Here is an 11,519-nt window from a genome sequence, read left to right on the forward strand (position 1 = left end):
TCTGTTCTCCTCTGTTCTCTTCTCCTCTCTTCTCTGTTCTCTTCTCTTCTCTTCTCTTCTCTGTTCTCCTCTGTTGTCTTTTCTCCTCTTTTGTCTTGTTTTCACCTCTGTTGTCTTTTCTTCACCTCTGTTGTCTTCTCCTCTGTTCTCTTCTCCTCTGTTCTGTTGTCCTCTGTTGTCTTCTCCTCTGTTGTCTTCTCCTCTGTTGTCTTCTCCTCTGTTGTCTTCTCCTCTCTTCTCTTCTCCTCTGCTCTCCTCTGTTCTCCTCTGTTATCTTCTCCTCTTCTGTTCTTCGCCAGAGCTCAGCTGAGTATCAGCTGACTGAAACAAAGTTAATCTATAACTGGGTTGGTTGTCTTACAGAAATAATCTATTACTTTCTAGAGAGAACACAGGCTCTGTCTCTGAATGGCGTGTGTGTGGTGGGCTAGTGCGCCATTCTATTCCCGTGCTTGTTGTCAGAACCCCTCCAGCTCTGCGTCAGTCCAATCAGAACAACTAACTGAATGTTGAATAAAACAGTTTCTCCTTGTTGTTTTTGTCTCTCAGGTCTGAACTATAGAGGAGCTTAGTTTTCCACACACACAGGAACCGTGTTCAACAATCAGGGGCCACTAAATATAGGCTGAGGCTGGGGGGGGGGGGGGGGGGTCTCCCCAGTGAGCTAGATACATCAGGCGGGGGTCACCCCAGTGAGCTAGATATATCAGGGGGAGGGGGGCTAGATATGAGCTAGATATATCAGGGAGGGGAAAAAACATCAGGCTCAGGAAAGGACGTTAAAGGACTGGGTTGTGGACCAGACCCAGAAAGGGAGGCACTGAGTGGCATTAACACACACACACTCTCTGTCTCTCTCTCTCTCTCTCTCTCTCTCTCTCTGTCTCTCTCTCTCTCTCTCTCTCTCTCTCTCTCTCTCTCTCTCTCTCTCTCTCTCTCTCTGTCTCTGTCTCTCTCTCTCTGTCTCTCTCTCTCTCTCTCTCTCTCTCTGTCTCTCTCTCTCTCTCTGTCTCTCTCTCTCTCTCTGTCTCTCTCTCTCTCTGTCTCTGTCTCTCTTTCTCTCTCTCTCTCTCTCTCTCTCTCTCTCTCTCTCTCTCTCTCTCTCTCAATTCAATTCAATTCAAGGGCTTTATTGGCATGGGAAACATGTGTTAACATTGCCAAAGCAAGTGAGGTAGACAACATACAAAGTGAAAATATAAAGTGAAAAACAACAAAAATTAACAGTAAACATTACACATACAGAGGTTTCAAAACAGTAAAGACATTACAAATGTCATATTATATATATATATATACAGTGTTTTAACAATGTACAAATGGTTAAAGGACACACGATAAAATAAATAAGCATAAATATGGGTTGTATTTACAATGGTGTGTGTTCTTCACTGGTTGCCCTTTTCTCGTGGCAACAGGTCACAAATCTTGCTGCTGTGATGGCACACTGTGGAATTTCACCCAGTAGATATGGGAGTTTTTCAAATTTGGATTTGTTTTCGAATTCTTTGTGGATCTGTGTAATCTGAGGGAAATATGTCTCTCTAATATGGTCATACATTGGGCAGGAGGTTAGGAAGTGCAGCTCAGTTTCCACCTCATTTTGTGGGCAGTGAGCACATAGCCTGTCTTCTCTTGAGAGCCATGTCTGCCTACGGCGGCCTTTCTCAATAGCAAGGCTATGCTCACTGAGTCTGTACATAGTCAAAGCTTTCCTTAATTTTGGGTCAGTCACAGTGGTCAGGTATTCTGCCGCTGTGTACTCTCTGTTTAGGGCCAAATAGCATTCTAGTTTGCTCTGTTTTTTTGTTAATTCTTTCCAATGTGTCAAGTAATTATCTTTTTGTTTTCTCATGATTTGGTTGGGTCTAATTGTGCTGTTGTCCTGGGGCTCTGTAGGGTGTGTTTGTGTTTGTGAACAGAGCCCCAGGACCAGCTTGCTTAGGGGACTCTTCTCCAGGTTCATCTCTCTGTAGGTGATGGCTTTGTTATGGAAGGTTTGTGAATCACTTCCTTTTAGGTGGTTGTAGAATTTAACGGCTCTTTTCTGGATTTTGATAATTAGTGGGTATCGGCCTAATTCTGCTCTGCATGCATTATTTGGTGTTCTACGTTGTACACGGAGGATATTTTTGCAGAATTCTGCGTGCAGAGTCTCAATTTGGTGTTTGTCCCATTTTGTGAAGTCTTGGTTGGTGAGCGGACCCCAGACCTCACAACCATAAAGGGCAATGGGCTCTATGACTGATTCAAGTATTTTTAGCCAGATCCTATTTGGTATGTTGAAATTTATGTTTCTTTTGATGGCATAGAATGCCCTTCTTGCCTTGTCTCTCAGATCGTTCACAGCTTTGTGGAAGTTACCTGTGGCGCTGATGTTTAGGCCAAGGTATGTATAGTTTTTTGTGTGCTCTAGGGCAACAGTGTCTAGATTGAATTTGTATTTGTGGTCCTGGTGACTGGACCTTTTTTGGAACACCATTATTTTGGTCTTACTGAGATTTACTGTCAGGGCCCAGGTCTGACAGAATCTGTGCATAAGATCTAGGTGCTGCTGTAGGCCCTCCTTGGTTGGTGACAGAAGCACCAGATCATCAGCAAACAGTAGACATTTGACTTCGGATTCTAGCAGGGGGAGGCCGGGTGCTGCAGACTTTTCTAGTGCCCGCGCCAATTCGTTGATATATATGTTGAAGAGGGTGGGGCTTAAGCTGCATCTCTGTCTAACCCCACGACCCTGTGTGAAGAAATGTGTGTGTTTTTTGCCAATTTTAACTGCACACTTGTTGTTTGTGTACATGGATTTTATAATGTCGTATGTTTTACCCCCAACACCACTTTCCATCAGTTTGTATAGCAGACCCTCATGCCAGATTGAGTCGAAGGCTTTTTTGAAATCAACAAAGCATGAGAAGACTTTGCCTTTGTTTTGGTTTGTTTGGTTGTCAATTAGGGTGTGCAGGGTGAATACATGGTCTGTTGTACGGTAATTTGGTAAAAAGCCAATTTGACATTTGCTCAGTACATTGTTTTCATTGAGGAAATGTACGAGTCTGCTGTTAATAATAATGCAGAGGATTTTCCCAAGGTTACTGTTGACACATATTCCACGGTAGTTATTGGGGTCAAATTTGTCTCCACTTTTGTGGATTGGGGTGATCAGTCCTTGGTTCCAAATATTGGGGAAGATGCCAGAGCTAAGTATGATGTTAAAGAGTTTTAGTATAGCCAATTGGAATTTGTTGTCTGTATATTTGATCATTTCATTGAGGATACCATCAACACCACAGGCCTTTTTGGGTTGGAGGGTTTTTATTTTGTCCTGTAACTCATTCAATGTAATTAGAGAATCCAGTGGGTTCTGGTAGTCTTTAATAGATGATTCTAAGATCTGTATTTGATCATGTATATGTTTTTGCTCTTTATTCTTTGTTATAGAGCCAAAAAGATTGGAGAAGTGGTTTACCCATACATCTCCATTTTGGATAGATAATTCTTCTTGTTGTTGTTTGTTTAGTGTTTTCCAATTTTCCCAGAAGTGGTTAGAGTCTATGGATTCTTCAATTGCATTGAGCTGATTTCTGACGTGCTGTTCCTTCTTTTTCCGTAGTGTATTTCTGTATTGTTTTAGTGATTCACCATAGTGAAGGCGTAGACTCAGGTTTTCCGGGTCTCTATGTTTTTGGTTGGACAGGTTTCTCAATTTCTTTCTTAGATTTTTGCATTCTTCATCAAACCATTTGTCATTATTGTTAATTTTCTTCGGTTTTCTATTTGAGATTTTTAGATTTGATAGGGAAGCTGAGAGGTCAAATATACTGTTAAGATTTTCTACTGCCAAGTTTACACCTTCACTATTACAGCGGAACGTTTTACCCAGGAAATTGTCTAAAAGGGATTGAATTTGTTGTTGCCTAATTGTTTTTTGGTAGGTTTCCAAACTGCATTCCTTCCATCTATAGCATTTCTTAATGTTACTCAGTTCCTTTGGCTTTGATGCCTCATGATTGATTATTGCTCTGTTTAAGTAGACTGTGATTTTGCTGTGGTCTGATAGGGGTGTCAGTGGGCTGACTGTGAACGCTCTGAGAGACTCTGGGTTGAGGTCGGTGATAAAGTAGTCTACAGTACTACTGCCAAGAGATGAGCTATAGGTGTACCTACCATAGGAGTCCCCTCGAAGCCTACCGTTGACTATGTACACACCCAGCGTGCGACAGAGCTGCAGGAGTTGTGACCCGTTTTTGTTGGTTATGTTGTCATAGTTGTGCCTAGGGGGGCATATGTGGGAGGGAATGCTGTCACCTCCAGGCAGGTGTTTGTCCCCCTGTGTGCTTAGGGTGTCAGGTTCTTGTCCGGTTCTGGCATTTAGGTCGCCACAGACTAGTACATGTCCCTGGGCCTGGAAATGATTGATTTCCCCCTCCAGGATGGAGAAGCTGTCTCTCTCTCTCTCTCTCTCTCTCTCTCTCTCTCTCTCTCTCTCTCTTCAGTCAGTCAGTCCATGATGGCGTAATACAACTGGGTGGAGGGAGAGAGGTGGGTGATGTCATTCTGAGAGAGGAGGATAGGGGGAGAGAGGGGGAAGAATGGGGAGAGAAGAAAAATAAAGTGTGATTAAAGTGGAATGTTGTGTGTATATCTGGGACTGTTGTTAAGAATGTGGTGGGAGATATGTGTTTCCGTGAACAGAACTAATGGACTAGAGAGAGCTCAAGGCTGTTCTCTAACAGGCAGAGAGAGGCAGAGAGAGCTCAAAGCCGTTCTCTGACAGAGAGAGCTCAAGGACGCTCTCTAACAGGCAGAGAGAGCTCAAGGCCGTTCTCTAACAGGCAGAGAGAGCTCAAGGCCGTTCTCTAACAGGCAGAGAGAGCTCAAGGCCGTTCTCTAACAGGCAGAGAGAGCTCAAGGCCGTTCTCTAACAGGCAGAGAGAGCTCAAGGCCGTTCTCTAACAGGCAGAGAGAGCTCAAGGCCGTTCTCCAACAGGCAGAGAGAGCTCAAGGCCGTTCTCCAACAGGCAGAGAGAGCTCAAGGCCGTTTTCCAACAGGCAGAGAGAGCTCAAGGCAGTTCTCCAACAGACAGAGAGAGCTCAAGGCCGTTCTCCAACAGGCAGAGAGAGGTCGTCAGAATATTTCAACAATTCACATTCCCTTTCATGCTACAAACAACTTGGCCAATCAAAAGCCTCCAAAGCACGCTGAGCTTGTCCTAACAGTTATGGGAACTGGGAATCTAAATGGACAACAGTAGTGTAGATTGGGTCTCAAATGTCACCTACATAGTGCACTACATGGGAATAGGGTACCATTTGGGGCTGAGAGAATACATGCTGGGGTACGTTTAAGCCTCTCCAGGCCTTCGGTCACCAAACAGAAACCACCGTATCACTCCCTGCTGTACAGATATCAGGAATGACCTAATAGCCATCAGATGAGAACACAGAAAACATTGAGGAGTCAGACCCAGAAATCAGAAGGGGAGTAGTGGGACTGTAGAGGGGGAGAGGAGGAGGAGGAGGAGGAGGGGGCAGCTGAGAGAAAATAATGGCAGAGGTAGATAGAGAGAGGCCAACACAACCAGTGATAAGATGATAAGGCTGAAGGCCAAGACAAAGACCCTGATGTCATGTCCCAGGCAGATGCAGCAGTATGATGTTGGCCAGCTGTGTCTGGGATGCCGTGTCTCTCTTCCTGTGGACAGATAGAACCACAATCACAGCTCTGTATTCAGGGAGAGATCAAAATGCTTCCGAGGAAAATCTAGAAGGTTGGACCTCCTTCTCCTCAACGGAAGGCACTGGGGTCCAGAGTACTTTCTCGGCTCGCGGCGATGCCAAAGGTCATGTTCGTGACGGTGTTTCTATGTTGCTGAATGTATGACCTTTTTGTGTTTTAGCAGGACTCACCGGTCAAGTCTTCGGTGGCCGAGTTGGCCGGGAGATTCAAAGATCACGTCATGCCGACTCCGCACGACGAGGTAATGTTCCTAAACAGCTTCTCATTCTAGTTCTGTGGTAAAGTTGTCATGTCTGTCTGTCTCCTTCTCTGTCGTTGATGGTTAACTCACTGGTTTATCCTCTGTAATGGAGGTGTTGATTTGTATTCTCAAAACTTCTGTACTTTTTAAATGCTAAAACATGAAGGGAAAAAAAAAACGGTTCGGTACAATCATTTTTGTTAATTTGGATATTTTTATTAAATGTGTCTCACGTTGTCTACTGATTGAGAGAGGATCGAGTCTGTCAGCGCAGCCGATGTCCCCTTTAAAGCGCGAGACACCGTGCCTGGTCCACCTGGACTCATTGCTAGCTCTGGTCTGTCCTGAGGAACCACTGGGAGTCTGGACTGTATCATGTTATCTCCTCTCTCATACTGACTCTGGTCTGTCCTGAGGAACCACTGGGAGTCTGTCCTGAAGAACCACTGGGAGTCTGTCCTGAAGAACCACTGGGAGTCTGTCCTGAAGAACCACTGGGAGTCTGTCCTGAAGAACCACTGGGAGTCTGTCCTGAGGAACCACTGGGAGTCTGTCCTGAAGAACCACTGGGAGTCTGTCCTGAGGAACCACTGGGAGTCTGTCGTGAGGAACCACTGGGAGTCTGTCGTGAAGAACCACTGGGAGTCTGTCCTGAAGAACCACTGGGAGTCTGTCCTGAAGAACCACTGGGAGTCTGTCCTGAGGAACCACTGGGAGTCTGTCCTGAAGAACCACTGGGAGTCTGGGCTGAGGAACCACTGGGAGTCTGGGCTGAGGAACCACTGGGAGTCTGGACTGTATCATGTTATCGCCTCTCTCATAATGACTCTAGTCTGTCCTGAGGAACCACTGGGAGTCTGGGAGTCTGGACTATATCATGTTATCTCCTCTCTCATACTGACTCTAGTCTGGACTGAGGAACCACTGGGAGTCTGGACTGAGGAACCACTGGGAGTCTGGACTGTATCATGTTATCTCCTCTCTCATACTGACTCTAGTCTGTCCTGAGGAACCACTGGGAGTCTGGACTGTGTCATGTTATCTCCTCTCTCATACTACACAGAACTGAACACACTTGAATAATGCAACATGTAGAAATTTTGCAATAGTTAATTTCTGTTCACCAGAAGACTTTACAATGCAAGAACAAAAGATACCGGTAGCTTCCAGCTTCCTAGGCTAACTTTCCTTGCTAGCTTGTACATCAATTCACTACCCTAGTACTTTGTTGGTGATAATATGCAGACCCATAACGCAAAGTATGCTGATTTCAAAGTTGCTGATTGTCACTTAAAAACTATAGTCGTTGCCCCCCAAAAATTGTAATTCATTCACTACCTCGCCCTTGCCTCAGTCACATCTCTCCTCTCGTTCAGTACTCAGTACTGTCTCTCACCAGGAAGAGGTGGGGTCTCAATAATGTTACTCACCAGGAAGAGGTGGGGTCTCAATACTGTTACTCACCAGGAAGAGGTGGGGTCTCAATACTGTTACTCACCAGGAAGTGTTGGGGTCTCAATACTGTTACTCACCAGGAAGAGGTGGGGTCTCAATACTGTTACTCACCAGGAAGAGGTGGGGTCTCAATACTGTTGCTCACCAGGAAGTGGTGGGGTCTCAATACTGTTACTCACCAGGAAGAGGTGGGGTCTCAATACTGTTACTCACCAGGAAGAGGTGGGGTCTCAGTACTGTTACTCACCAGGAAGAGGTGGGGTCTCAGTACTGTTACTCACCAGGAAGAGGTGGGGTCTCAATACTGTTACTCACCAGGAAGAGGTGGGGTCTCAGTACTGTTACTCACCAGGAAGAGGTGGGGTCTCAATACTGTTACTCACCAGGAAGAGGTGGGGTCTCAATACTGTTACTCACCAGGAAGAGGTGGGGTCTCAATGCTCGCTGTGTGCATTACATCATTGGGTCTTAAAGAGACAGCGCACACTTTTATTTAAAAAAAAAGTTGTTGATCAGTAACAGTAAAATAAGTCCCGTATGGAAAGTCTCATCTGTAGCACCATGAAATGAGCCCACACAAGCTCAATAACTCAATGCATCCACACACTCCTACTGAATAGGGATTCACCTGTATTTTGAATAGGCCTAGGCTACACCTTTTATTTATCCACTTTATCAATAGATCGAGATTTACCATCCAAATAAATTAGGACCATAATATTACGTAGTCAAATTGATTGTGTAATTGATTCATTAATCCATACCTGGCTGTCATCAAACATTTCAAATGTATTGAACTCAAAAGTCTGGATCAAGTGCCATTCTATGACTTTGGCTAATACACCTTCTCATTTTCCCGTGGTATCGTTTTTGGTATCGTTTTAGCATTGAGTATTGTGATGGCACCGTGGTTCTTCCTGTAAAAGTTGCGTCATACTGCATGCTACACCTTGAAGGCTGCCGCAGAATTCTATGGCACGTTATTTAATTGTCAGCCATTGTTACCATTAATGCCAGTTAGTGCTAGTTTGACCACTAGAGGGCATCTTTGAGAAGCAAAATATGGCGCTGTACAACGTGACCGGTCGGGAGTAGGCTACAGTGCTAAGAGCATAACATTTCCACACCACAATTGTTGTCTAACCAATACTCAAACGGAGATTCAGTGAAAATAAAAATCTCCTTAATTTATCAAGACCAGTCCCCATGCTTGTCTCAGAGCAGCGCATAAACGGTGCTGAAATAGTTGACCACAGCGGGTAGGCAATTGCTTCAAATCCTATTGCTTCTAACTTCAATATGCTCTTTAAATAAATAAGACCTACACCACTTTTAACAGCACATTACTCAACACTAGTGAGACTCATGTCGCCTAAGGTAGGCCAACAGTATATCATTTTTTATATTTATATCAGATAATTTTTTTTTTCAATAAGGTGACTCTCCGCCAATAATTAGATTGAAAGGATTGGAGGATTATAAATTAATATCTAAGGGGCTTTTATATATTTCTTAATTAATTTTTAATTTAATTTAAAAAATTCAACTATATTTTGGAGATTATTCTGATTTCAAATAACCTAGTGTGAGAAAAAGGCCTTTCTTCAACATGGACTGAGACATTGGAATGATTTATTTCTGTTTTTAGAGAGAGAGAAACCAAAAGCCCACCGTCGCCTCATGGGTCTCCCGGTCGCGGCTGGCACGGGTATCAGACCAGCATCTGTAGCAATGTAGTTTGCATTGTATTATACTGTGATACTAATCCTGGTATCGTGACAACACTAGTATAGAGGTTACCAATGCCCGAATGCCTGTATTTGTATCTGAATGCCTGTATTTGTATCTGAATGCCTGTATTTGTATCTGAATGCCTGTATTTGTATCTGAATGCCTGTATTTGTATCTGAATGTCAGTATTTGTATCTGAATGCCTGTATTTGTATCTGAATGCCTGAAGTATTATCTGAATGCCTGTATTTGTATCTGAATGCCTGAAGTATTATCTGAATGCCTGTATTTGTATCTGAATGCCTGACGTTTTATCTGAATGCCTGAAGTTTTATCTGAATGCCTGTATTTGTATCTGAATGCCTGTATTTGTATCTGAATGTCAGTATTTGTATCTGAATGTCAGTATTTGTATCTGAATGCCTGTATTTGTATCTGAATGCCTGTATTTGTATCTGAATGCCTGAAGTATTATCTGAATGCCTGTATTTGTATCTGAATGCCTGAAGTTTTATCTGAATGCCTGTATTTGTATCTGAATGCCTGAAGTTTTATCTGAATGCCTGAAGTTTTATCTGAATGCCTGTATTTGTATCTGAATGCCAGTATTTGTATCTGAATGCCAGTATTTGTATCTGAATGCCTGTATTTGTATCTGAATGCCTGTATTTGTATCTGAATGCCTGTATTTGTATCTGAATGCCTGACGTTTTATCTGAATGCCTGTATTTGTATCTGAATGCCTGTATTTGTATCTGAATGTCAGTATTTGTATCTGAATGCCTGTATTTGTATCTGAATGCCTGACGTTTTATCTGAATGCCTGAATTTGTATCTGAATGCCTGTATTTGTATCTGAATGCCAGTATTTGTATCTGAATGCCTGTATTTGTATCTGAATGCCTGGCGTTTTATCTGAATGCCTGTATTTGTATCTGAATGCCTGTATTTGTATCTGAATGCCTGTATTTGTATGTTATTAACTATTCTGTCATTGTGTTGCAGAGGAAGCCTGTTAAAAGGAGGCCTCCTCCGGGCTCCCTGCAGCTTCACGACGTGAAACATGACCACGGGGAACTGGAGGTAGAAGTTGTCAACTTTCTGTTTTAGACATAAAATGTCATGTTGCAATTATGAAAAAATGGGAAATGCTGATTTGGCTACGAGGAAATTCCCCCTTTTTGAAACAAAGGCCTGAAAATTACCTTTAAATGTCAAGCGTGCCTGAGTGATGTTTTTGGTCTGTTAGTTGTCTTCTTTCTGGGGATTTCGTTCTAGTGGTCTGTCTCTGTCGTCCCTATCTTGGCCTTATAGTGGCAACCGTCTCTGTTAACTCTTTGGTGTCTGTCGTGTCCATAGAAACCCAGCATCGTCTCTCCACACCCCCCCAAATTCAAGATGAAGACTTCCAAGAGTTCCCCCCTCATCGAGAAGCTGCAGGTCAGTGTATCACTGTCTGTGTGTTGCTGTCCATGTCTTGGCCTAGCTGGTCTCCGATCTGACAAAGATATAGTTTGAGAAGTTGACAAAAAAAAATATATATATATATTAAGATCTGGTACCAGCTTTTGTTTGCACTTTCAAATCACTTTTACAGAATAGTTTTATTCAATGTGCCTCAAAACACAGTGAAACCTTTTAGTAGATGTTGTTGCAGGAAACAACCAAGGCTTTATCTCTCTCAGTTGGCATGTTTTAGCCTTGTTCACCGTGTCTGAGTTTAGGCTTCTCTTAAGAAACAGGATATCCTGATCCTTGTCTTGCGGTCAAAATCTGAAGCCAACTTTCTACTCTGCATGTTTATTCTAAATGCTCTAGAGATCTCTGTCTGACTCAGAGACCAGTAGAGGTGCTCTAGAGGACTATGTCTGACACAGAGACCAGTAGAGGTGCTCTAGAGAACTCTGTCTGACTCAGAGACCAGTAGAGGTGCTCTAGAGGACTATGTCTGACACAGAGACCAGTAGAGGTGCTCTAGAGAACTCTGTCTGACTCAGAGACCAGTAGAGGTGCTCTAGAGATCTCTGTCTGACTCAGAGACCAGTAGAGGTGCTCTAGAGAACTTTGTCTGACTCAGAGACCAGTAGAGGTGCTCTAGAGATCTCTGTCTGACTCAGAGACCAGTAGAGGTGCTCTAGAGATCTCTGTCTGACTCAGAGACCAGTAGAGGTGCTCTAGAGAACTCTGTCTGACTCAGAGACCAGTAGAGGTGCTCTAGAGATCTCTGTCTGACTCAGAGACCAGTAGAGGTGCTCTAGAGAACTCTGTCTGACTCAGAGACCAGTAGAGGTGCTCTAGAGAACTCTGTCTGACTCAGAGACCAGTAGAGGTGCTCTAGAGATCTCTGTCTGACTC

At 43.6% G+C, this 11,519-nt stretch overlaps 1 protein-coding gene across 3 annotated transcripts in view; it reads left to right on the plus strand.

The window, feature by feature from the left end:
- Positions 1-11,519, plus strand: part of LOC139386096 (capZ-interacting protein) — a 58,419-nt gene that overhangs the window by 27,599 nt on the left and 19,301 nt on the right. Inside the window, exons 2-4 of one of the 3 annotated variants that reach the window (XM_071131519.1) lie at positions 5,898-5,978; positions 10,170-10,247; positions 10,524-10,604. In XM_071131519.1, coding sequence (XP_070987620.1) covers positions 5,898-5,978; positions 10,170-10,247; positions 10,524-10,604 — 240 coding nt within the window. The remainder of the gene's footprint in view (positions 1-5,897; positions 5,979-10,169; positions 10,248-10,523; positions 10,605-11,519) is intronic. The other 2 variants (XM_071131520.1, XM_071131521.1) reach the window with 2 other exon arrangements.

The sequence above is a fragment of the Oncorhynchus clarkii genome, chromosome 27, assembly GCF_045791955.1.
Source record: "Oncorhynchus clarkii lewisi isolate Uvic-CL-2024 chromosome 27, UVic_Ocla_1.0, whole genome shotgun sequence".
NCBI lineage: Eukaryota > Metazoa > Chordata > Actinopteri > Salmoniformes > Salmonidae > Oncorhynchus > Oncorhynchus clarkii.